The sequence below is a fragment of the Pteropus medius genome, unplaced genomic scaffold (assembly GCF_902729225.1).
Source record: "Pteropus medius unplaced genomic scaffold, Ma_sr-lr_union100, whole genome shotgun sequence".
Classification (NCBI taxonomy): domain Eukaryota; kingdom Metazoa; phylum Chordata; class Mammalia; order Chiroptera; family Pteropodidae; genus Pteropus; species Pteropus medius.
The window spans coordinates 64,329,539-64,356,557 of NW_024349800.1; the positions used below are offsets into that span (position 1 = coordinate 64,329,539).

Below are 27,019 nucleotides of genomic sequence, written 5' to 3' on the forward strand. Positions count from 1 at the left end.
CACATTAGTCTGATTCTAAGGAATTAACACTTTCTCCAACCCTGCAGCTCTCTGTGACTCTTGGTCCCCAGTATCGCTATGCTAAATATACGTGGTCTAGTGAATTAGCTGGCAACAAGGAGGTAGCCATTGTCCTTGCAAATTTCCACTGGATAATTTAGGGTCTGACCATATATATGGCAAAGAGAAAAAAACAATGGCTGGCAAATGACTTCTGAATTTTGGGGCACCTAGCTTTTTACAACTTTTCCAGCTTTCCCACAACTCACTTCCTACCTCTACTCAAATGAAACAGAGGACACCCAACATTCCATCACTTACCCAGCACAAGAGATTACTCACCCCAGGCCGATGGCCTGGGGCCTCTCTGCAAGGCCATTGTGAACACACGCGTGCAGCCTCTGCAGAGGTGGGTGGTGGGGAGTCTGTAGTCTGTGCCTGCCCCATCCTGAGTCTCTCCACAGAACCCCCTGGTCTGGTAAGTGTCATCCTAAAGGTTAATAATAATCACAACAGGCAGCCCATCATTGCCTCCCTGTCTGGCTGAGAGGTTTACAACTTAAACTCACGGCAGAGGGAGAAATTGGCTCAATCACTTGGAGTAATGGTACATGGAGAGCCAGTTGGGCATGACTGCTATTTAATGCAAGGAAACCAGGCTGCTGCGCTTAACATACGTAGACACTAATAAACACGTCATGCTACAAGGTGAAAATTACCGCCACCACCCCTGCCCTCCCTGCCTTACTCTGCATTTGCCTGCTTTCCTATCCCAACCTGATGAAGAGTAGGAGAATAAGGCCACAAACATGCTCACAGCTACTATTATGTCAATACTCAGAGGTCATCTTTCACTCTTTTAAAAAAATTTCAAATTTATCTATCACAAGACCTTACCCCCAATATTTAAAAGGCATTTCGAAGGAGGAGGGTGGAAAGAAAGGTTACATTACATCATTGCTAAGAATAGTTCACATTTTCAGATCTTTTATTAAGGGCCAAGGACCCCTTGTGCATCTTCCTAGAAAGTCTAGTGAGGTAGGTACTGTTATTGTCCCCAGAATACAGATGAGGCCATTGCAATCCAAGGTGTTTAAGTAATTGATCCAAGATCACCCAAGACCTAAGAGGTGGGAGGTAGACCCATGTGAGTAAATGGAAGCCCAAGCTCTCACCCTTTATGCCACACTGGGTATTTAGGAACAAAGGAGGAAGTGAAAGATGAGATCATTGGCTTGACAGTGTCCTCAACAGTCCTAATTTTATTCCCTAAGGTCTTGCATAGGTCCACATTATGATGCTTTCCTATCTGCCCTCCAGCAAACATGCTGCTTTCCTGACACAAACGAGAACTCAGCTTTTACCATGTACCAAGTACAGCAGGCACAGAGGTAAAACCCACCATCATCCTTGTCCCGACAGAGCTCACAGTCTAATAGAAGAGGCAGCTAGAGAAAAATAGGCTCATAGAAACTGTCGGGATCTTTCCTAGTTTTCCCATTGGACTTGTCCACATAGGATGCTCCAGTCTCCAGATGGTCCTGCCCTATGTGTGTAAACAAATTATCGGAAGACGTCGGGGAAGCCCCTTGTCCTAGGCCAGAATCCCAATTCAGACACTGTGGCCCTGCTGCTTCAGTCAAACAAAACAAAGTGTATTAATAATTAAGGTAATGCTATAACCTATAATAAACAAACCCTAAAATACACATAATAGCTAAAGACTAGGGTAGCCAGATTTAGAAAAAAAAATTTTAATTTGAATTTCAGATATCAATTTTTTAGTATAACTATATTCTGTGCAATATTCGTGACATACTTATACTAAAAATTATTCATCGTTTATCTGAAATTCAAATTTAACTGGGTGTCCTGTGTTTTATTTGGCAACCTCACTCAAGACATCCAAGGCTTATTTCTTGTTTATATAAAGTCCACAGTGGGTGTTCTTAGTCGGCAGGCTAAGTTGCAACTCAGGGAACCAAGCTTCTTCCATCTTGCTGTGCCATCTTCATCACTCAGCTTCCAAGCACTACGTGCTCATGGGGTCAAGTCACAGAAAGGAAAGGGCATGGAGGATTCCAGTGGGAGTTTTTGTGGCCCAGTCCTGGAAGTGGCACGATGGACTTTTCACAATCCATGCGCTGGCCAGAGCTCAAGCGCATGGCCTGTACCTAACAGCAAGGTAAGCTGAAGGATGTAATCCACTGTGTGCTTAGGAAGGCATATACAGAACACCTAGCTATTACCACACCTGGTAATAGCAGAGATAATCTGTCACTACTTGTGCCTCATGAATGTCTCATGTGCTAGTGCTGGGTTCAGTCAGCAGTCCTACACACTGGTATCTTTAGCGGGAGACCAGATACTCTCCTTTCAGCCCTGGCCTGGCTAACTAATAGCTATTTGGGATTGGGAGTATGAGGCCATTGTGAGAATCATGATCCGTATGACTCAAATCAATTAATTTTAATTCAATACAATTTAATGAATATTTATTAATGCTCTTAGGATACTGAGGAAAGCTTTGTTCTAGGCACCTGAAGGAGATATAAATTTAAATAGAACCTAGTTATACCCACAAGGAGCTGTATACAGTTAAATTTAGTAGCTATCCCCAGCCCGTATCTATATCCCATTGATTTTTCAAGGGTTGGTGAAAAATCCACAGCTACAAAAAATTATGCACTAAATGTTGGGATACAGAATGGTCCCTCCTTTCCCGAATTTCTAAAGCACTTGGTGTGTATGTCCCTCCCTCCCTCCCTCCTCCCTCTCCCTCCCTCCTCCCTCCTTCCTTCCTTCCTTCCTTCCTTCCTTCCTTCCTTCCTTCCTTCCTTCCTTCGTGGAGGCACTCATTCAGTTAGTTCATTCGTTAACATTTAAGAAGCAGAGATCTACTCTACTCTGAGGGTTGGGGAGGGAATACTAAGTTGAAGGAGACTGAGACCTTGCCTTCCACAAACCAAGAAAGGAGAGAGTGGTCATAATGCACAAAACTTAGTCCGATACAAGTCAGATGGTGGTAAATACTATGTTAAACATTCAAACAGTGCTAAAGGACTTATGGAGGAGGGAGATGTTAATTCTGACTGGAAGGCTGACTGGAGACAACCGAACCTGCTTGACAAGGGAAGTGGGGTCAAGGCCCCTGGCTCATAGCCTACAATGACTTTCCCCACAGGGCCTCCGTTCTTCTCCCATACACTCAGCCCTAACGGGAAAAAGGCAGTGAGCTTTTCTTAAGGGATTACTCAATGTAGTCTTTCATTTTATCTTAAAAATTCATTCAAATTTTGAATTCCATGTTACCAATTGAATTCCATGATACCAACATTTGTTTTGCTATAATAATTTTAATATAATGGGCTTAAATTATGGTCGTTGAGTTAAATCATCTTATCTGTGGCTTGTGCGCCCCTGACAAACCACTTCTATTTGAAGAATAACTTCTCCAGAAATTCAACTTCTGAGAGTGTATAACTGGAAATTCAGTTTGCACTTATCTCATCTTTTCTCTTCACCAGGAGAAAGAAAATATTCTGCTTTAAAGACTCCGAAACTGGTTATAAGCTGTGTGAACAGGTAACACAATAACTGTGGGTGAGTCCCGTATGAGGTGAACACAGTAGTTTCCACATACTTCTCTCACATCTGAGGAGAAATATATAGAATAGTGCAACTTAGACGTGAGTCGTATTTCTGGACCATGGTGCTTTTGGTGGCACCTCCAGTGAGTGTGACACTATCGCTGCATTTCCTTCCAGGTTTCGTATATAACTATAGCACACACTCCTGTTGTAAAACAGCTGCCATGGATTGAAAAGTATAAAGATTGAAATCTATAATTTTAAACACCTCAGAAGTTAAACAGTTGTACTATTTAAAGTTAAATGGTACAAGACAATGTTACATACTTCCTCTCTTTCTGGCCTCTCCACAATGAAACATTAAAGTGTTAGAAAAGTTCCTGTTTCTGATGAGGACTTGGGGGTTAATTTTCAGCTCGGTGCCTGGGGATTTAGCGTGGGCCTCCCATTACTCCTAATGGGAGTCCTGCTGCTTCAATTCATGCACACTATATGGAAACCGCACCCCTCGACAGCTACAAAATTTTAGTTTTAAAATTGAGGCTCTCTTTCTCAGAATAAAGCAGATTTCCAGAATCACTGAAAACTACTCAGTGTTGGCCCAGGGCCTGTGCGTTTGTGCTTACTGGTATCCAAAAGGGAGAAAATGCCTTTCTCTTACGTACAGATGCCCTTTCAAAGACAACATTAAGACATTATGCCCGTGAGCGGACAGCAATGGTTGCTATGTCTCCCCCTAAAGCTTTGTTAGGAACCCCATAAAACCTGGCACATGGTTTGTGACACCCAGTGAAACATTGTGCTTCTTCCATAATAACCTGAGCCCTGCTGCCTGTCATTAAGGGACCTCTCTTATTAAGCATCTCTTTTTAAATGGCTGCCATCATCTGGTCCCAGTGTACATTAAATCCCATTATAATTATAAACACACTTCCCCATAACATCCCTTGCAGATTTCATCTACATTGCCTACCCCCTCAGGGCATCTTTGCACTAATAACAACTCAGATTTGCTATTCCAGTTGACAACATTAGGTTCCAACACCATTTGCAATATGCTGGGGAGAGAGAGTAGAAAAAGCTTTCTCTTCCTCAATCACGAAGATCTTGGGGTCACAGTGACCCCAAGACCTCATGGACTAGAAGAAATAACCCCTCTTCTTCTCCCTTTGCAGAGTCACTCTCTGCCCTGCAGATGAGAGAAAGGGCATACTTAGAACCTGAAAAAGAACCCCAAATTTGTAAACATCACTAATCAGGAGTCTATGGGGGAAGAAAATATGGCAATTGCTAATCAAAGAAACCATCATCTTACTTGGTTTTCTGGGCTTCAGCTAACCAGAATCCACACATCACTTGATTATTTCCTCCTCTGTTTTTTGGATGGGGCCTCTAAGGGAGTGACATGAAAGAATTAAACTTAAAAAGAAAAAAAAAAAGGCAGACCAAAGAAAGCTATCAACGTATGCATTTAGGGCAAATTCAACTGGCTATTTTTACATCATCTGCATCTAGCTATTAGGTATCTACAATAATGACCTGGATGCATTGCAAAATCCTTTGCCACCAGAAAAGTACACAACCGGTCTGCTGTGTCTTCCCCTAAGGATCCCCAGTGGAGTAAAGAGCTGAGAGTACATGTAACAGCCTGAGGTAGCCTCCAGTGGCTACCTGGTGTTCTCAGTTGCAGTGGAGACTACTTTTTTCAACTCAGGGGCTTCACCTACTGCACCTCTCCCTGAAAATACTTCATTCCTCACTCATCACAAGGTCCTTAGGAAGTAAATGCAAAGTAGCTTCTTTTCCCCAAAGGTAGGAGTTCCTGATTTATCATGACAGGAAAGTTTACGTTTAAAATCTTAAATATTTTGGATGTGGCTCCATAGTGTAGCAGTTAGCACGGCTGCTTTACACAGTCCTGGGTTCACACCCCAGTGGAACCATAGTTCACAATCTATAGTCATGCCACCCTGAACAAGCCCATTGTCTGATTTTGGAAGTTAAGCAGGGTCGGGCCTGGTTAGTACTTGGATGGGAGACCACCTAGGAAGGCCAGGTGCTGTAGGCATAAATTAAAAAAAAAAAGAAATTAAAATATTTTCCAAGTGAAGAATTGGAACAAAATGAGTTGCAATCTTCCATTAACACTCAATCAGAATACTTAAAACATCACTATAAACTTCTTTCTGGGCATCTGTTTAGCTGAAGTTTTATTTTAATTCAAAACTCCCTCTCCAACTTTTGCCTGAAATTTTGAGGAAGGAGAGGAAGTGCAGGGATCCCGGGGGGCCCGATTCAGTGAAGAACTGTTTGGTCCTCAACTTGGCTGGCTGCTGCACAGAACTTGGTCTTAGTGGAGTAAGAGGAGAAGGAAAATTAAAAGCTCTTGTTTCCCTTTTCTATTTTGCTAGAGGTTAAGATCAGGAAATTTGCAATCGGAATGGTCTGATTTAGAGCCTCTCAGCTCCGATATTTTATAGTTCTACAGTCTTGAGTTAAGACACTTAACCTCTCTGAGCCTGTCTTCTCATCTGCAGAATTGGGGAAAATAATAGTTCCCACATTAATGGGGTTGTTATGAGGATTAAATATAATAACATAGGTAATATGTTAAGATTCATAGTCAGTGCTCAATAAGGCATTATTCCTACTGTCTCCCTCCTGTAGATCTCATAGACCTGATATACCTTCTTCTCCCAGAAACTGAGCTCTGAAAGGCTGTTACCAGTGGGAGGTATATGAGATAAACGAGTAAGATTTAGCAATGGCATTCCATCCAAAGGTCAATTCATCTATTCCCCTGTCTCTAGCATGGCCTCCCTTCAGACTGAGCTCTTATGTTTGTAGTACCTATCAGAACTGATGTCCCAGCTTCCCTTACCACACCCTTCAAGAAAAATAGGAAAAAGAAATCACTACAAATGAGAATGAGAGCCAGAACGAGAGAGAGAGAGAGAGAGAGAGAGAGAGAGAGAGAGAGATTTCTCTTGTAATTTTTCATCCTGCTTGTTTTTAGGCACTGCCATATGAAATCTCTGAACTGGGGATTCTCATCAGCCTTCCAGGGACCCAAGGACATAGCTCTGGCTATAAATGGTGCCAGTTTTGGTGGTGGAGCTGCCGCCGCTTTATCTGGACCAAATAAACCTTATCAAACTGCTGTGCAGCCAGCCTTCAGTGCTAAGTGGAAATGCTTGGAGCCCAATGCTGGCACTCAGCCCACAGCCTCGCCTGCTTTCCTCCTTTTGTTACCTTCTCCACCTCTTAAATTCAGACATTAATCTCTCTTTAACACTACTAACAAGGGCTGGGCTTTTTAATGGGCAGAGTTTATGAAGCAAGAGAGATTTTCACATAGAGTGACTATATGGCATGGAGGTAGGGGGATCCAGGGCCATGGAAGAATCGTTCGTTCTCTCCCATTATTTCTAGAGATTCTCTCTTTCTTTGATTTGAAGATTAATAGGAGATTAGGATCAAGGGCTAATTGTGTGCTTCTCCGGCTACTATGCTCCGGAGGAACTGGTAGTGGATGTGGACAGCCAGGCAGCAACCTTCAGCAGGCACCATCTAGGCAGAAGTGCAACAAGTTTAATGATTCTTCTATTTTCCTGGTGAGGCATTAGGAGGGTCTTTTCTCCTCCTCTAACATCCCTCCCCTCTTGCTCTCCCTGTAGACCAGTTTCCTTACCTTTCTTGAAACCCCTTTCCTCTTACAAACTGTGTAGACCTTAGCTAGAAAAATCGTCTCAAATTGGGATTTACTCTTTATTGTTAATCAAAAGGGATACCCAGGGCCTGGGCTTTCCCATGCATGGGGCAGGCTTTGTTGTTTATGCTGCTATCAGAGGATAACTCTTTTCCTTCACTTCCAAGGGCGCTTCTCTGCCCTCTGCCGTACTCTTTTCTCCCGTGACTCATGCAGGTCCCCAGCACTTCCCCTGGGAGTAAGGAGACCAGAGCGATGCTTGCTGGGATGGAATGCCCGTCCTTGAGACTACCCCGTTATCCTCTCTTGTAAACTCCGCCGTCTAGCCGTTTGTGACGGGTAGCGAATTTTTGCCTGTAGCGGGCTTTTGCCAGTTTCCATGACCCTACAGTTCCTGGGGCCTGATTCTTCGTCTGGGACAGTGCCAGAGGCACGCATGGGGATGTGATTATACGTGAGTATTCCGGATGAGCTTTGACCCACCCGCAGGGACAGAATGTGGAGACTCCGGATTCCGTGATTGAAGCCCTGCGTTGCTAAGACTGCGTGACCTCGGAGGCTGACTGTCCTGACATCCAGGGATGGCGCCCTCCACTCCCACCGTCACTCTCATTCCCACACCCGCGCTCCTGAACGTTAGTAAGGAACCATTATTGGCCTGCACCCAGAAAAGCGCTTGCCACCTCTTGCCCCCTACTTTCGCCAAGATCCAGGGAAGGGAAGGGGGAGGACTCTCCAAGGGGACTTTCCGCCGCCAGAGGACCGGCAGATTTCTTCTGGTTGCTCTACTCCTTGGTTAGTGATTTCAACTCTACCCTCTAAAGTGAAGCGGCCGGCTGAGAAGGGGAGGCATTTTGGCGGGCCTTCAAGCTTTCACCCACCCCTGAAGACTGCGCTGAGCAGGGCGAAGTTCTCGGGAACTGTTTCCAATCAGGTTCCATGAGGGGCAAAGCCGAGGGCATGCTCAAGACTGAGAGCGAGAAAAGTTTCTCTCAAGCCCCCAAGGATCGCGACAGTTAAAATGGGGGCGTCCACGTCCAACGATAAATCACCGAGTACCCTGGTTCACCGTGGCCCGCTTTCTCTGCGCCTGGAGACTTCTCGCAATCCGCCTGCTCATCGCTCGGAGGCACACCGCAGCCAGGAGGCACAGAAGGCCTGCGCTTGGGCTGGGAAATCGACCTTCTAAAACTGACGTCGGGGTACAGGGGATGCAACCCCGAGCCCATAGCAAAAGTGAAAGGCGAGGTGACACGCACTGAATTGGGGCAAACATTGGAGAGGGGACAAAACTCTGCGCCTGGAGCTGGAGAAACAAAACCCATGTCCAGTAGAAATTAAAAACCTGGGGGTTGAAGTTGGGGGCTGCTCCCCGCACCTCACCTCCACTGCCCCCACTATGGGTTCAAAGTCCCTGGCACTCCTCTCCGCCAGTTCCTTCTTTCCTCTCCGCTTGGCCAGGAGCAGCGGCCGCCGGCGCCCCAGCAGCAGCTAGATGTCAGGCGAAGCCCGGAGCGCGGCGCGCGCGGGGAAGGGAGGGGATGGGTAGGGAGGCAAAGAGAGGGAGGGGAGGAGAGAAGGGGGCGTGGGGCGCGGCCTCGGCGGGTGCGGGGGGGCGTTGTGGGCGGGCTGGTTTTAGGGACGGGCGGGAGGGGAGGGAAGGGGGCAGCTGTGGCAGGGAGCTCACCGGCCGCCAAAGAAGATGGAGAGGCGCCGGGGCCTCGTAGGGGAGGGGGCTCGGCGTTGACGTGGGACGCGGCGGAGGCGCCGAAGCTGGTGGTGATTTGCTAACCTCGCAGCAGAGAGGAGTTGAGGGCGATGAGAGCGGGTACTGCGAACTGCCGGGCGATGCCGCCGCTGCCGCCGTGATACCGAGAGCAACAGTTCCCCAGCAACACCCCTCCCGACACAGGCACACACCCCCCAAGAGGCACGCACACCCACCCCACAGCTCCCGGCTTGGCAGCGGTGAGTGGGGGACCGGGGAGGGGCGCACCGCCCAGCGGGAGCCGCGCGGCGGAGCGCCCTAAGGCTGGAGAGGTCTGGGGGCGCGCTCGCTTCGGCCACTCGGCCGCTGGGCTTGTGCCTGATTTTATTCGGTGTGTTCCCTGCCTGCTGGTGCAGCCGTAGCCACCGCGGGTTGGGGGTCGGCTAGAAGGGGGAGCCCCGGCTGTCAGCCTGGGCGCAGCTGCCACCTCAACCCTTCCGCTCCAGGGCACGGTCGGGGTGAGAGGTGGGGGCAGAGCGGTGTGCGGGGGCTGAGGGCGCGAGCCTAGGGTTGGGGATCGGGAGGCTTTGTACCGCCGGGGACCGGCGGAGGAGCCGGGAGCCGGTGGGTGCTCATATGTATGCGGACCGGTGCGCGGGCGCGAGACAGGGTTGTGGTTTGCGTGTTTATTCTCCGGCCGGCTGGGAAGGTAGAATCCGAGGATCCAAGGAGTGGATCTGGGGGCAAAGGGGAGCAGGACTGGGATTCGCTTGGGTTTTGTTTTTCTTTGAAAAAACGTGGTGGGCCCTTTTTTTCTTGATCGGACTTGATCCCCCCTTTTAGGGGGGAGGGGCGGCCGTAGCGGAGCCTCGGAGGGTCTCCAGGGCTCCGGGCCCTTTCCGGCTCTCGGAGGGGCTGGCTGTGGCGCGGGAGCTCGCTGTGCGCTCCTGGCCGCACTCGGTGGGTGCCCTGGCTTTGCACCTGATGCGTTCGGGATGCCTTTCCCACCCCGGCGCGCCGGCAGCTCGCTAGCACAGCGGCTGGAACACTCCCGCACGCGCTGGAAATGCGCACGGTTCCGCCGGCCCGCGGACCTGCTGGAACGTGCAGACGCGCTCGGCGGCGACTCACTCGTCCGCTCCCCGGGACGCGCGCACGGTGTCTGGGCCGGGCTCGTCGGCTGCTGGCGGCGCCCGCCCGCGGCCTGGGATCCTGCGGGTCGCTCCCGGGGTCACGGCCCTGGGTCGGAGAGGGAGGGCCGGCCCATCCCTTCTCGCCTTTCCTCACAACTCTCGCCTTTCCTCCCACAACTCTCGGACCGGCTTTTGTGCTTCTCCTTAGCTGCGGGGTGGGTCCGCCTCCTCGCCGCTCTTGTCCAGGCGTCCAGCCCGCCCGTACTCTCGCTTTTCGTCCCGGTCTCTTTCACTTTTACTCCTCCCTAGACCGGCTCCCTTTCCTTCTGCCGTCTGGCTCCCGGGGAAAAGTTGCTTCCTCAAGTTTGCCTAAGACGTCTTCAAGTCTCCGTGGGGCTGGCTGGGAACTAGGGGTGTGTGCGAACGCGATCGATTCCCGGAGCTCAAGCGGGTTAGCGCCGGCTCTCCCCCGCGGCGGCTGGGCGCTGCAGCCAGCGCCGGTCGGATCGCCGGAGCTAAGAGGCGAGTCCCTACGAGTCGGGGGCACGGCTGACCGAGGGCACCATGATTTCCCTCAGGACCCAAGGGGCTTGCTTTTGGGAAGGAGTTCGGGTAGCCCAACTTCCATTCTTTCTGTTGCTCCCTCGTAGTTCTCTGAAACCCCAAAGTCTGCGGGAAAGCGCATAGTGGCGAGGGGAGCATGAATGGCCATCTCTCCCTTGTTGACCTCAGTCCTCACCCCAGGGTGGGCAGCCACAGTGTATTGACTAGCCGTTCTTTTAACCCTTAATGCATGAGATTTTTGACTTTGGAGCCAGTAAGGTTCCTTCTGGGGCAGAGGCAAGTAGTGTTCGAAGAGTGAGGGAGAACCCTTACTCTGCTTTGCTCCCAGATCGTTTCACTACAATATTGGCCGAAGCAAGGCAGAGGCCAGGAGGGACGTGGGCCTGCGAGGTCTTTCTAGCGCTTTTTAAGACATTCGGGATTCCTAGAGCCCTGTTATTGATCCTGAACAGCAATCTGGGGGAGGCCTTTGTCTCCCAGCCCTATCTTCCCTTCATACTGGTTGTAACTCACACCATAGGTGCTGGTGCCAGTATTGCCTCTAGCACCTCCAAGCTGTGTCCAGCATCAATTGCTGCTCCTGGACTTGCCTACTCCTGGGAGCCTGGGCTACACACTTGTAATTCATGTACCCAGCGTGTATGTACACTTTTGGCTTTAAGAGTGCATATTTCTTATGATATCTCTTCTTAGGTCCTCCACGATCTATCCCACATTTTATAGATTTTTTTTTTTTTTTTTACATCCACTGGGCACTTGTGAGCAGGGAGTAGTATGGCATCTTATGTAAGTGTGTGCACATGGGTTAACTCTCTCTCTGCCTGATGTGTATGCACATGCACACACACAGTCCAGATTGTGGATTACATATACAGTAATTTTGAGGTACCTGTATATGGAAGTAACCCAAGCTAGTGTGTGGGTTATGGGTGTGTGTTCCTGTAAGTGCCTAAAAAGGAGGTCAGGGCATGGGTCTGTCAGTCCTTTGCAGCCCTGAGAAGAGTAGAAAGACAGAGGCTGATGGTGAGAGGATGGGCATGGAGGAGGCGAGCCCTTGCCCATAGATTTCCTTGGGCTGGGACTGCAGGCTGCTAGCCCCAGCTGGGCTTGACTTTGCTCTTGGGGCTACTGTAGTGTAGCAGGGTTTAGGAAAACTTTGTTTTGAAGATGAGGTTTGCTCCACAGGACGTTGAGAGTGAAACTGAGTCCTTAAATTGATTAAAAGAAGGGGTTCATTTACTGATTTCCAGTAAATACTGGGAACCTCCTGTAACAAATGCTGGCCTTGCACATGATCCCCTCACTCTCAGACTCAAAGAATGCCCAGGACTCAGAAGACTCCACTGTAATTGTCATTTCGCTTTATATAACAGATGTCATAGGGCAGTGAATTAGGCATATGCTATGGCAGAAGCTTCTCTTACCTCTCATCTGTGGGTTTGTAAAGGCAGAACCCTAGATTTCTATTAAAATCTTCCCCCCATTAAAATCTCCAGGACTCTCTTAACTGGCTGACTGGGAGGGATAGGCTATATAGTATTTTTTGGATTCTTATTTTTAGGGACACTGACTAACTTACCTTTTGTTCTCTCATCTCTTTTGCCTCTTCCCCCTTTCTGCCTTCTAGCCTTCTCTGTTGGCCCAGGAAACCCACCCTGCCCCACCACGCAGAGCCAGGAAGGAAAGAGAGCCTCATGCCTAAGCCGCGGAGAGCACCATGGATCTGACGAAGATGGGCATGATCCAGCTGCAGAACCCCAGCCACCCCACAGGGCTCCTGTGCAAGGCCAACCAGATGCGGCTGGCTGGGACACTGTGTGATGTGGTCATCATGGTGGACAGCCAGGAGTTCCACGCCCACCGGACCGTGCTGGCCTGCACCAGCAAGATGTTTGAGATCCTCTTCCACCGCAACAGCCAGCACTACACTCTGGACTTCCTCTCGCCAAAGACCTTCCAGCAGATTCTGGAATATGCATACACAGCCACATTGCAAGCCAAGGCAGAGGACCTGGATGATCTGCTGTATGCGGCTGAGATCTTGGAGATCGAGTACCTAGAGGAACAGTGCCTGAAGATCCTGGAGACCATCCAGGCCACAGATGACAATGACACGGAGGCCACCATGGCAGATGGCGGGGCCGAGGAGGAAGAGGACCGAAAGGCTCGGTACCTCAAGAACATCTTCATCTCAAAGCATTCCAGCGAGGAGAGTGGGTATGCCAGTGTGGCTGCACAGAGTCTCCCTGGGCCCATGGTGGACCAGAGCCCTTCAGTCTCCACCTCATTTGGTCTTTCAGCCATGAGTCCCACCAAAGCTGCAGTGGACAGTTTGATGACCATAGGACAGTCTCTCCTGCAGGGAACTCTTCAGCCACCTGCAGGGCCTGAGGAGCCGACTCTGGTTGGGGGTGGGCGGCACCCGGGGGTGGCTGAGGTAAAGACAGAGATGATGCAGGTGGATGAGGTTCCTGGCCAGGACAGCCCTGGGGCAGCTGAGTCTAGCATCTCAGGCGGGATTGGGGACAAGGTCGAGGAAAGGGGCAAAGAGGGGCCAGGGACCCCGACTCGGAGCAGCGTCATCACCAGTGCTAGGGAGCTGCACTACGGGCGGGAGGAGAGTGCTGAGCAGTTGCCACCCCCTGCTGAGGCTGGCCAGGTCCCCCCAGTCCGACCGGAGCACCCGGCACCCACAGCCGAGAAACATCTAGGCATCTACTCTGTGTTGCCCAACCACAAGGCTGAGGCCGTGTTGAGCATGCCATCTTCGGTGTCCTCTGGCCTCCATGTGCAGCCCACACTGGCCGTCTCCATGGACTTCAGCACCTATGGGGGTCTGCTGCCACAGGGCTTCATCCAGAGGGAGCTGTTCAACAAGCTGGGCGAGCTGGCCGTGGGCATGAAGTCGGAGAGTCGGACCATCGGGGAGCAGTGCAGCGTGTGTGGGGTGGAACTTCCTGACAACGAGGCTGTGGAGCAGCACAGGTAGGCCCCTTGCTAGTCCCACCTGAGACCCCAGCCCCAAACTTCTGACACCCTGCCTTCATACCCAGCTGTTCCTGAGTCCTGGCGGCTGCCTCCTCTGTTCTTCCTGTCGTTTGTAAAAAACTATTTCTTTCTGAGTCCTGGAGCCAGGAGCGCGCTTTTCAAGTGTGGTGAGGGGCTTAGGGCCTTTCCTAAGCATTAGAGAACTCATGGGTCCAGCTTCTTTCACTAGGCTCTTTCCTCTTTCTGCTTTTGAGTCTGTTGTCTTTTGCCCGGAGTGACTGATAAAGTGGAGGGAGGGAGAAGAGGAAGTGGGATTGAGGACGAAGGTCTCCCATGGCCTGGATCTGGCTGTGTTGCCAGGTTTCAGGTACCTGGGTTCCCATCAGCGGTTTATGCCAAGGCAGGCCGTCTGCAGCTCAGGAGGATGGGAGGCGCCAGATGCTGCTTAGACCACAAGGGCAGCTGCAGGTTCCAAATATCTTTCCTGGTGAACATCCATCACCGGGAACGTGGCTTCCTCTTTCTCTTCTCAGTCTCTGTTCCTGTAAACACATTTAGAAGGAGTTGATTTAAATTCAAGGGGGAAGGATAGGTACAAGAGTCTTGGTTTTGCAGCCTATAGAGCCTTATTCTTATCCCATCTCTGCTCATGTTGAGTTAAATGCCATATCGGGCCAGCACTGGCTTTCCTCTGGCTTCTGTTTCCTTCTCTGTGAAATAACTATCCACTGAGCTCTTATGACATGCTCGGTTCAATACTAAGTGCTTTACATGGAGTCACATTTTTTGTTAGAACAGCCCTCCTAGGTAGGCGATGTTCTTCTTTTACATGAGTAGATACTGAGACCTTTTTCTAGGGTCATAGAAAGTGTAGGAGGCAGAGGTAGATTCAAATTCAGGTCTTAACCCTCTTGCACTTTGCTGCCTCTTGGAGTCATTAAGTCCTGAAGAGGATCATGCCTGTAGAACAGAGGATTTTGAAAATTGCTCGTCAGAAGTGGAATAAACATGGAGGGAATCAACAGAGTGTTTGGTGTTCACCTGCATCTGTCATAACAGTATGCCCATCATTCTACCCTGTAGTCCTGGGTCAGATGAATGGCATCAGGAAATTCAGTTTCTGTTGTCACTGTGATAACATTTTCCTGCACACCCTCTTGTCTGCTCTTTGGTTAATTTGCAGAATTCTCCCCATTTGCACCCCTCTCAGTCTACCCGATTTCTCCGTTTCTCATTCAGTCCAGGAGGGGATGTGAGTGAGAAGGTGTGGGGTGGCGGGGGGAGGCATCTGGAGGTTGGTCTGATTACCCCAAGCCAAGCCGGAACCTGCCTGACACTGCTTAATCAGTGGCTCTGAGACTTACCTTGTGGAAAGTGCTGCTGAGCTAAATGTAGCCGGCTTTTTTTCCAATGGGTGCGAAAAATAACCACCACTAAGGTGTGTCTTCTTGATGATTTACACGGCTCAGAAATAGACCAAGGTCGTGTTTGTTTTTTGCTCAAACTTTCCTAAAGAGGAAACCCCCTCCCCAAACTTGACCAGATAGGTTTATCATCTTCTCCGGATGTAAATTATTGCAGTTGTGTACTGTGAAAAGCGGGCCATGGTGGAAAGTAAATTTTTTTCTGGCTCTCCTCGGGTTCTTCCAGGAGTTCCAAGTTCTTGTTCTGCCTTTGGACCTCTGGGGAGGAACAGAGGGCCTTCACAGAGCAGGGGAGGTGAAACTAGAGCTTGGGATGGTTATGCAACCTTTCTGAGCCTCGTTTTACGTTTTTTAAAATGGAGATGGTCTGTAACAGGTGGTACAGAATTAATGAAGTAATATCTAGAAATCCCTGGAGCTGTGACTGGCACATAGTAACTGCAGGTGAAGAACTGACTCCTCTGTTGCCCATTTTGTTTGGGTCTTATCTCTAGATAATTCCCATCGGCTCCGAGTTCTAGCGTGTAGTGTCCACAGCGCTGACCTCCACTGGGCTTGTGTTGGCTGCGGGGTGGTGCTGAGAATGTCCCTGCCCTTGTGGACTTGTGATGGTGAGGCACTGGTCCTGGAATCCTGTGTCACGCTGTGGGCTGCTGACGTGGAGAATGTGATTTTGACTGAGGGTAGAAAGTAAGCTGCTGCAGCCCAAGAAACGAGAGCCTGAGACAGCGCCTTGGGTGGAAAGCTGTGGGGGTCTAAAGAAATCAAGGAGGGGACAGGATGTTCTCGTGTGTGCCCGCCCTTGCTCTGACTGGCAGCCCCTTGGCTCCCGATCAGATGCACTTTCTGGAACGCCTCTCCTCTCTCCCTTTCCCTCTCCCTCAAAGCTCCTTGGTTAAGGTGCTACTTCTCTGTTTTCTACTGGTCTCTGTTCCTCTCTCCACATCTCCACTACCAATAAAAACAATAAGACAAGATAAAACAATCAGAGTGGGAGATTTTGATGTCAGGAAACTGTAGAATTGGCTATAATGTAACAGTGATGAACATGATGAAATAACAGGCTACAGGTTTTATTTTACTTTTAAGCCCATAGGCTAGAGTGTTGGTAGAGTTTAAGTACCTTGCAATTATTGCTGCTTTTCCTCTTGGTGGGGAGTAGGAGGGCATGGAGAGGAAGGAAGGGGAGCGTGCTAGGAAGCAATGCAGGAAGGGGTGTTTGTTATGGAATCCCGTCAGTAGGTTTCCTCACAACTTGGTCCCAAGCTGGTGAGGGAAGAGCCTGTTGGCATGACAGATGGTTGGAATGAAACTCGGAGAAGCTGCAGTCCCTGCGGTACATGGCGAGATGTAAAAGTTATGTCAGTTGTGGGTTGATGTAAAGACCAGACAAAGACACGACTCGGGTAAATCAAATGGGGCTTACTTACCTAAAGGATCCAGAAGAAAGTCAGAACAGTCAGAAGACCTAATAAATCAGCAGCATTCTCCAAGCAGATGGGGGAGCAAGCTCCAAAACCTCCCCAAGTAGGCCCACATGATAGAGGATACTGTCCGAAGAAGGGAGGGTCACATTAAACTTACGAAGATTGGACTCTCCTTCTCTAGGTTTAGTCTGTCTTCTTTTTCTCTCTCTGAAAGGCTTGGGCAGTTCTGCATGTAGGCTTGTCTATGTCTAATCTGGGGACCTGCTCAAGTGGGCCAGTTGCACCTTCTCATTCTCAGAGTTACGTACATGTGTGATGAGATTACAGGGAACCGTATGGTTGACTTAAGTATGAGCACAGCCTTCATTTATAGCCCTCAGTCTCTCCGGGCTCATACAGTCTGCTCTTAAAATGTTTCTGAGTTCAGTGCTGTGGGATCAGAGTAGGGTCTGGTTTCCTAGGAGCCTCTGGATCTTCTATTCTACAGACAAAGCCTTATACCACTTACAGCACGTGTCCTGCAGACACAAAGTAGGAACTCTTGCTTGGTTCTTGAAGGGATGCTCAGGAACCACAAGGAGTGATCTCAGCCAGTTACCTAGACCCATGTATTCAGCCCTTTTCAGAGGCTTCTTGGGGCCAGCTCTAGAATGTGTGAGCCATGTAGCTGAAAGTCACAGAGTTCTGCCCGGCCCTTTGCCTCGGTCTCTCTCAGGTGCTCAGTTGCTCCGTTTTCAGTGCTTGACCATGTAGAGGGCCACAGCCATTGACCTTGGTTTTGGCTACTTCTGGGAGTTTAGAAGTTGTCCTGAATACTTGGTCTTCTTTCATTATTCTGCCAGCTTTAGGGATCTCTGAGGTTAAACCAAATTCTGCTTGGAAAAGAGTACGCTGTTGAATAATGATAGCAACAGTAATAATAACAGCAGTGCCTTTTACCGGTTGTAGAGCTTTCTTCTTTGCAAAACCTATTTAATGACTTTATTTCTCTTTAACCTCATAGCCTCCCCTAAGGGGATGTGGGTCCATCATTCTATGTCTGTGGTTATGAAGTCTGAAAAGCTCTGAAAACGAAAAGGTTTTGCATAAGTTGGTAGCAAACTCTTTTAGTGGCAAAACCTGATCTGAACTGATGTGAGGCTATATTTATCCTGTCTATTTTGAATATTCATATGTTTTGCTGCAAAAATATTAATGTATTTGATTATAGAGTGCTTCCATAGATTCCTTGGGACTGGGCAAGCACTATCAGCCCCAAAGTACCTTTCTAAAATCTGAACAATTCAGATTTCTGAAGCACCCCAGGGTTTTGGATAAGGGATTGTGGACCATTATCATTCCTAATTTACAGATGAGGAAAATGAGCTTTGGTGCCAGTAAGTGACTCGCCCAAGGTCACATAGCTATAAATGGATAGAACCAGGAGCTCAGCTCGCCTTCTAATTTACAACCCTGGGTGCTCCGCGCCAGGCCATATAAGAACATGGCCATTGCTGTTCTGGGTCAGATCCATCTGACCTAGTCTTGGTTGCCAACCCCATCCCTGAGATACCACCATTGGAGACTACAGCTATCTTCCTTGACGTCAATCCTAAAGGTCAGGTGGTGCCCGGCTTCTCTTAGTAGCTATTTATGGCTGCTCTGTCATTCACAGATTTGCCCAAATCCTTTCTGAATTTATTTCTATTTCCAGGAAGTATCCTTTGGGGGGGTGATGAATGACTTAAGTTTATAACCTCTTGGGCTCCTGGAAATCTCGTCTTTTGGAGAGGGCATTGGTTACGGAGATAGGAAAATGGCAGAAGGCTTTGTGGTGTTGTGCCTAGCTGTCACAGAGGCTGGGACATTTTCTAGCTCTGTCACCATTATCAATCTCTTTTTCTGATTGCTAAATTCTGAGCTTTAATTTTTTTATTTGTAAACTCAGGCATTTGGACAAGCTGGTCATGGATTGTTGAGCTCTTTAAAAAGTTATTTTACCTCTTGTGCACCCACTCATATCTTCACGAAGTCCTTTTGGTTAAGTGAATTTTTCTCTGTTTTGGAATCTGGATCGGCAGTCAGCCAGCCGATAGGGGGTCAGTTAGATTGGATTCTGTCTGCTCTGACTTCGTTTTTAAATGCTTTAACCTTCTTAGGGTTACTGAGTCATATGGGATCTAGGCTGAACTGTTGGAAATTTTGAAGATGATTTATTTCCAATGGAAAGTTGCATGCTCTTTCATCTCTGTGAGAAATTCCATTTTGATTTGCTGTCACTCTTGGATGGTGCTGCTAATTACGGGAGGGAGAAGGGAAGAAAGCTTTAGTTCAGCAACACTTTTTCCTCCTGCTTATTCTAGGAACACTATTTATGAATCTTTAAAATAGTGATTATCTTAAACTGTTAAAATCAAACTCCATTCACAACTCTGATTTCTTGCTAATTCAGGAGAAAAACATTTCCAGTCACTTTAATTTTTTAATTAATGACTTTAAACAAGTCCAACTGAAATCCTGAGTGTGAGACTTAAGAGAGTCTTGCTGAGAAAGTACAAGCATGCCTCACTTTGTCCCGTGGAGGGTTCCTGAGTTTTCCACGATAATGAAAAGTTTTCTAAGTCAAATTCTGTGTCGGTGGTGTTAGGTGAAAGCCCTGACTCAATGGTAATTATTTTGGTAGAAAGAAAAATTTACCACGGCCTTCCCACCATCCCACATCTGACCCCACGTTTTATATATAGTAAGTGTATATTTTGAGCGAATGAGACTATCTGGCTCAGAATCCCAATTTCACTACTTGCCAGCTGTATGACTGTGGTTATGTTACTTAACCTCTCTGTGCCTGCTTGCTTTTTTGTAAAATGGCGGGGTGGGGGTGGGAGGTGGGGACAAAAAAACCCAGTACCTACTTATTGAGTTTATTACAAGAATTAATCAGTAAGTATTTGTCAAGTGCAAGGAATGATGGCACAAACCAAGTACTCTATATGTGTTTGCTATTGTGGTTTTATTGCCATTGTTGCAAAGCAGGGTACACTGGCAGTGCAAGTTAAAAAATGTGTTTGTGTTAGTCCACGTCCTGCTTTTCTCCAGAGGTGTAGGTAGGTTCATAAGGCACCATAAAAACTACAGCTTTGGGCGCTGTGTGTTTGGGCCAGATACACAGTGAGCACTGGCATTTTCCCTGACGAGCCAGGGTACTCCTTGTCCCATTGACCTGAGGTCTGATGAGTCATTCCAGTTCTCATTTAAATTTAGCTGGGCAGCACTCCACCATCACCAGTTCCAAATGCCCAAGCAGCTCACCGAGGCAGTGTCCCATTGGCCAGGTGAACACGTCACTGGTTGAGGCAGAGATGAGCACTGCACCCCTCTGGAAGGAAGTCGGGGCTTGTGAACGTTGGGCATTCCGGAGCTCCTTCCCTTCCCTGTCCCAGGTTCCATGCTCAGTGCATCCGCCGTCCAAATCTCCCCAAACCCTCTAGCCACCCTATAAGGTAGATATTAGTTTTGAATTCTCTGGTGGGCAAAGGAAGCACGAGAGGTTAATGGACTTGTCTATGGTAAAGACAGTAAAGGGTAACGCCAGGGTTTGTGCCCAAGTCTCCTGGCTCCATGTTCACCGTTCTTTCCATATTGGACTTTTGGCCCCTGATGGAATCAGAAGGGAAGGGGGAATGCAGGAAGGACGAGCTCTGTGTTCCTTGTAGCCAGTGACCAGGGGCTTGTCGCTTGGTGACCTCTATCCTGCTAGTTTCCTCCAGTGGCTGGAGAGGAGGAAAGTAGTGAGAATGCTACTTACTGCAAAGGGTTCAGGTCTTTGGGGGTTAGGGCCACACAGGTCTGAGGAGTACTCCATCTGCTACATCATCTCTTACTGACCAGCTTTTAGCGAGAGAGGCCTTTTGTGCTGACTAAAAAACAAAACAAACCAAAAACGAAAAACAAAAAACAAAAAGGGGGAGAAAAAGAAACCCACTTAGAAAAATAAAAATTTCATGATGTTAATTTCATGCCAGCCTAATCAGAAATTTCCCTCTCTACTGTTTCCCCTTAAAAGTCCCGGTGTGCTTATTATGCTGGCTCATTCTGGAAGAACTATGGTTGGCATTGGGTTTTGCCTACGTGAGGCTTATCTCTGCAGCTGCTGCAAGGAGAGGATTCGGTATACTTTATTGTCAGCACGGAAACTTCTGCTAAAAACTTGCAAAAACCTGCTTAATTCTAAATTCCTAGCTCACTTTCGACCGTCCTCAAGCCGTGATTTTCTTCAGCAGAAACAGATTGTGTTCGGCTTTGCAGTAGGAAGAATTCAAGTTCGATTAGAGAAAGAACAGTGGAACGTTACTGGCAGTTATTAGAAAACTTGGTTGCCAAAATTTTGATGAAGAGGAGAATTTGTGGGCCAGTTGGAAGTGGCTTTTAGAGTTCTCCTTACTTTAGGGCCATTTATATCTCCCCAAAATAATAAGTAAGGACACATATACACAAACGAACCACTGCCAACCAACAGGCATGTCAAGAGCAAGACAATGCACCACCAGGCCATTGTCTTTGTGGGAGACAAGGTAAGTAGTACAGGCCACAAAGACTGACGTTAGAGATGCTCGGCTTTGAACGCTCGCACTACATTGTGAGTTTGGGCAAGTGTCTTCACCTGTCTGAACGTCAGGCTCCTCTCCTGTGAAGTGAGGTTAGCCCCTTAGCTCTCAGTGTGATTTTAAATGGATCAAATGTGGTACCATGTAACATAAAGCATACAGCAGAGACTCACATGTGAGGCTTCCTCCCTGCTGCCCGCTTCTCTTGTGACCCCAGCCTGACAAGGGAGTCCTTCACCGAGCCCCCGCCACCCTCGCCTGGCGTTGGTCTCTAAGTGGATTAGCTGAGCGTTGTGATCTTAATGCCATTAGGCCTGTTGGCACAATTCTCCTTGCCATAGTGAGAAGCAGATGTGGCCGACCATAATGGCCCTCGGTGATCCATCAGGCTTGGAGTGCTGGGGGAAACATTATTAGTGTTAATTTGGGGGAGTCTCTTATGGTAGCTGGGGAGAAATACAGAGGGAGTGTTTGAAATATATTGATTTAAGCCGTTCAGCAGGTTAGATGCTGCTGGGGTCTACTGTGGCTAAACTGCCCCCCACCCTTTAAGTAAAGCCCCTCCTCAACCCCGAAGCCCAGGCCTGATTACTTCCAGAGTTGGAGAGACAACTTAGCAGGCTCTTGTTTCTTGCCGATGTACCTTATTAGTAGCACCTGGCGTCATAACCCACTAATGGGAACCAGCGCTCTCCTCCTGCGTGGCCAGTGACAAGTAGCCCTGTCAGCCGGAGCTCGCCGTGCGAGGAAGTTCCTATTAGCTTTATGGTCAGGAGAACTTGTCCTGTTCAGGAAATGAATGTTGCTGCTAAAGGTCCGCGGCCCTGACCCTGGCGGCATAACCTGTGCAGGCCGGGGAGACCCGGCTCAGGATGCTTGGGATTTCAGCCCCTCTCTGGTTCTCGTCATATGTAAAGAGGGAATCACTGTGGTATGTTGCAGCCTTGAACTTTTGATTTATTCAGTGAGAGCGAGTTAACCGTTTCCATGCCTGGATGGCCGTGTGGTGACAGGGCTGAGTGTGTGTGCCTAGGTGTGTGTGTGGAGTGTGGGGGGCAAGGAGAGACCTGCACAGCTAACGGGCTGTCTCTCAGAGGGGGGATTTCAGGGGATGACTATTTGTTTGCTTTTGCATTCCTCCAGAGTCATTTTTTTCTGGAGTTGTTGGTTCCAGTATGGTGGGAAGCATTGCATCCGCAGTTGAACCTGGATTTGTATTCATCCTCTGCCTCTTGGAAGTTCTGTGGCTGTGTCAAGATACCTAAACACCTGCTTCGTCATCTGTGAGAGGAAGTTGACAACCTTGACTTCATAGTGTTTTCATAATATTGTTTATAGGATGATGGATATGGAACGTATAGCCCAGGGTCAGGCGTGCTCTATAGTCTCAGGTTATAATGTTTGAAAGAATATACATATTTCTTTCCTGCTCATTGTAAACTTGTTTAAAAATTGAAAAGAATGGCATAGCACTTTTTCCTGTATAACATATAGAAACATTTTTTTCCTCATCATAGCCTTAGAGTTGTTCAAGAAACACTACTTAAGTTGTTTATTTATTTATTTATTTGCCTGCAATTGATTGATCGATCGATTGATTGATTGATTTTGCCTGCGAGTAACGTTTCTAAATGTGATTTTTGCAGAGAACAGCAGTGTTTGACCTTATTCTTGAGGGAACCTTTTGCCTGACTTTTGTGAGGAGAGATGTTTGTGAGTTGTCTGACAAATGGATGCGTTACTTTTGCTGCTGTTGCTGTCGCTGCCGCTGCCGTTTCGAAGGCCCCTGGTGACAAAGGAGTGAACTGCACTTGCAGGCGAAGCCTGCCGAGTGTCGCCCAGAAAAGATGGGCCTCTGGGGGACCAGGTTGGAGATGACACCTCCTTCAGGAACTTTAAAACAAATCTGTTCGTCTGTCTCCCACGTTTGTGGCGTCATTGACAGTAGTGCAAGGAAAAATAAAAATAAGTTCTTATCTGATTGCTGGATTGGGTGCAAAGAGAAAGGACAGTGAGTTGAGGCAGCTGGACCTGGAGTTTTGGAAAATGGGACACTGCCCATTTCGGGGTACACACACTCGAGGGAGGCAAGTTCTCACCTCCTCTCAACCCTTTCTTCATCCTCCACGTGAAAAACTGCCATGTCTCAGTTAAATAGCAGCTCTTGTCCCTCGAGCAGGTGAAAGCTGCTTCGAAGGCGTTTGGTAGAGTTGGGATTGAAAATGTTCAATGCAAAAGCTAAATCGTGACAGTTGTCCCCTAAATGCTCTGCTAAATTAAGGATCTGCTAACATTTGTGAGTCTACCTCCCTACATACCTCCACCCCCACCTCCTTGGCAGAAGGGATAAAGATGGTACCTAAAAACAATGTGAAGCGGCTTCTAAATCGAGTGACTCTAAAAACATTTTTCTTTCCTTGAAGTTGAGTGTGGAAAACCAGGGCTGGACTTGTGAGTGCTGCAGACCCATTTAGGGCCCGTGTGCCCGGCTCCTTTCCTCAGTTTCCAGCACAATGGTTTTCATTGCCACCTCCCCCCCGCCTTACCCCCCTTCACAATTATCCAGTATTTTACTTTTTGTGTCCTGACAGCTACTAGAGCAGTTTTTGTTTTTTGAGCTGAGTAGTTGCTAAATAGTCCCGGTAGTTGATTCGATGGGGCAGGGAGGGTGGTAGTGGGCGGGGAGTGGGGGAGGGAGAGGCCAAACCTTAGCATCCCCTGTTGCAAAAGTGAAAAATATTTGTTTGCAGTTAATTTTAGTGGCGAGCAGATCATGTTAACTGGATGTAATTGCTTCCAGATATGGCCGAGGGTTTTGTGTGTTGAGATGAAGGGTCTGGTAAGTGCTTACTTCCTGTGTAAATTAGCCTATTCCATTCAGTCTTTCATTCTGGCCAGCCCTGGATTCTGTCATTCTCCCATTTTCCCCCTCCCCAGCCTGCAGCCTGGTGTGAGAAGCAGCTTGCTCTGTCGCTCTGGGTGCAATTCTTTTGTCACTTGGAGCCACTCACCTCTTGCTTCTTGATGTGTTTGCCTTTAAAATAATGAGAAGGGTTTGAAAAGATGCCACCTGGACCCGCTTCTTTCTGAGCCAAGGCAGAAGATTTTCAGAGTCCAGGAGCAGGAATCATCTGGTTATGTGGATTGTGTCTTGGAACCCAGAACTCCTGGTTTTCTGTGGATTTTTTTCCCTACTGCCATCTGACCTTTCTCCCAGTTTAGAGAATACCTTTTCCCCTTTCTGAACAAAGTGCATTCCAGTGGTTCTGAATTCTCAGAAAAATGAAATGGCTGTTGCGAAGAAGAGAAGCTGATGGTCATAGAAAGACATTATGTTAGACATGAAGCCACCACCCTTCTTTGCAAAGATGGTCGGACCTACACACACACACACACACTTTCCCCTCCCTGCAAGAAAGGGAGAGGAACATCCACTCAGAATCTTCTCCAGGTTCCTCAGGGTTGAAACTGAGGAAAAGTGTTAAGATTCACGTTCTCCGAAATTCCAGTTTTGTGCTGTGGCCAGTCCCATGTCCTTAGTGCTATTTGCATAAGAGGTTGTTGTTTATCTTCCTGTATCAACTCCACTGATAACCCCTGTGGTCTGTTTAACAATCTATGAGGAGTAGATTACTTGATAAATGCTAGTTTTCCAATATGCAAAGATAAACTGTTGGGGTCAGGGTGAGGGGTGGTATGTTAAGAAGGAGGGGCCAGGTGGGGAGACAGCATCCTCTTTCAGATCAGGGTGGGGATGTGTGAAAGCACCTGATGGAAGAAAACAGGTATCTTGTAAAACACAGCAGCTGCATTTATCGCACAGCTTATCAGCTTCCTGCCCTCACCTACTTTTCTCCTTCATGTGGACATGTAGTCTCTGAGAACATTTCACTGAGCGGGTTGCAGATGCTCGTGTTAATACAGGAGGGGAAAGGGCGTAGGTAATTTGCTCCTTTAGTTCTGATCTTTTTCTTCCTTAACCTTCGCTCATTCCCACAGGTTATTGGCTGGTAATTAATTGGTGCTTACTAAAAATTTGTAAGTCTGAAATCTTAAATGGGTGGACTTTTCCCACTTGCACTGACTTTGCTTCTTCAAGCAGATTGCTGGATTCTGAAAGAGGCTAGGTAAAAAGAAAACTTCTGACCCCATCACCTAGTCAATAAGCTGCCTGAGAATCAAACAAAAGAGTTTGGACTGGCTGCTCAAGCTAGGAACCCAACTGATAGCTTTGTTTTGATGTCCTTGTAATGTTTGCAGATCATGAAGGGTGCTATTTAGAACAGGGGTATCTACTGAAGCAGACTTACCGGGAAGTTGAAACGACTAGCACAAAGTCCATGAGATGCTGAAGATAGTGAAATACAGCCCAGGAATTGTTGGGGTGGGGTGGGGGGAATTCCTAACACAAGGGATTTCTGGGAAGTGGAGAAGGTAGTATTTTCTAGGGACAGTGTGTGTAGAGTGATGAGAAGAACACGGGCTTTAGAGTTAGGCGTCCTGAATGAAAACCCAAGTTCTGGAATTTACTGTGTACCTTGAACAAGTTACTTAGCCTTTCTGAGCTCCTCTTTTCTTGTTCTGAAAAAAATGAGGCCACCTCTTAACGTGGTTGGGTGGATAAACTATAAAGTGCATAGCATAGTGAAGGTACTTTCTAAACTGGCACTGTTGAGCCGTAGGACGAGGCCCTCAGAAGCCTGTTATTTTGGCCCAGGGGAGAAACTACGAGAAGAACCAGTGAAATTTTGTGTTTTGGGCACTACTAAATTGATAATAGCACTAACCCGTTGCTAGCGGCCAGCAGATAAAATAATAGATGAATAATAGTGCATTATGAATGTAAAGATCTCCATTTGTGAAGCGCTACTGCTATTCTAAAGAAGCCTACATATCTAATAAGTGATCAGTTAATCCTGTGATGTGATCACGGCCCCAGATTATTTTGGAACTCTTTTGGAATCCTTTCCAGAGTCTGTGCCACGCCACATTCATTTGCCTTGTCCTTTGGGAAGGTAGATTTGGCTATTTGAAATGGTCAAAATAATTCACCGACAAATCAGGTGAGTATCGTGAATGGAATGATGACATTGGGTGACTGGATTTGACTCTGAAGGTAGATTCTGGAAAGAATGTGTAGAGGACTTGTCAGCTCAGCCCTGGGGTGAATGTTGGCCTCACTTTTTAAGTGGGAGGTGAACAAGGCCAAGGGGCTGGCGATTTTCATTTGCTGTGGTTGGAAGAAGTTGCTACTGATTGCCTGGTCCTGGGGCAGACTCCTCTTATTGCTGTAATATTTTTGCATTTGTAGTTTGGCTTCCTGTAAGTTTGGGGTCTTGAGAGGCACTTCTGTTGTTAAAAAAAATCCAGACCACCACCAGTAGATACAACTTGGGATCAGAAAGAGTGGATTGAGTTTTGACACATAGACTCTAAGGGAGTAGGCACAGGAGGCACAGTGGTTTGAATCCTGCCTCTATCTCATGGGAAGGTTCTGGAAGGTTAAAGGAGCTTGTGTGTTAAAATCATAGCTCAGCACCTGGTGCATCCTCAGTGTGTATTAGTCTCCTTTTCTAACTTGCCGTGAACACCTGGAAAGTGGAGGGAGTGAAATTTTGCCTTTCCCCTCGATGGGAAACTCCACCTGGCTGCTGCAGGTTGAGCTCAGATTCACCTTGAGATTGACTGTCAGACCTGGATTTTTTTTGTGACCTGGCTGTGCAGAGGCCCAGTGCTCAGTCGCTCAGAGTCCGTCTCAGAGTCTCTCTTTTTCTCTCTCTCACTTATTTATAGTAAACCATATTAGAACAGGGTGTTAAAGAGGAAGGATGAGTCATCCCCATTGAAACCATTGATGACATAAATAAAAGCAAAATGCTTACTCTGTGTTTTG

At 47.9% G+C, this 27,019-nt stretch overlaps 1 protein-coding gene and 1 pseudogene across 7 annotated transcripts in view; both read left to right on the forward strand.

Annotated features, from left to right (window-relative positions):
- The first annotated feature begins 5,542 nt into the window (after nt 1-5,542).
- Nucleotides 5,543-5,658, forward strand: LOC120622630 (uncharacterized; annotated as a pseudogene).
- Nucleotides 5,659-7,782: 2,124 nt separating this feature from the next.
- Nucleotides 7,783-27,019, forward strand: part of ZBTB16 (zinc finger and BTB domain containing 16) — a 181,858-nt gene continuing 162,621 nt past the window's right edge. The window contains exons 1-2 of one of the 7 annotated variants that reach the window (XM_039887946.1): nt 7,783-8,547; nt 12,332-13,689. In XM_039887946.1, the coding sequence (XP_039743880.1) occupies nt 12,422-13,689 (1,268 nt within the window). In that variant the 5' untranslated portion in view covers nt 7,783-8,547; nt 12,332-12,421. The other 6 variants (XM_039887941.1, XM_039887943.1, XM_039887942.1 and 3 more) reach the window with 6 other exon arrangements.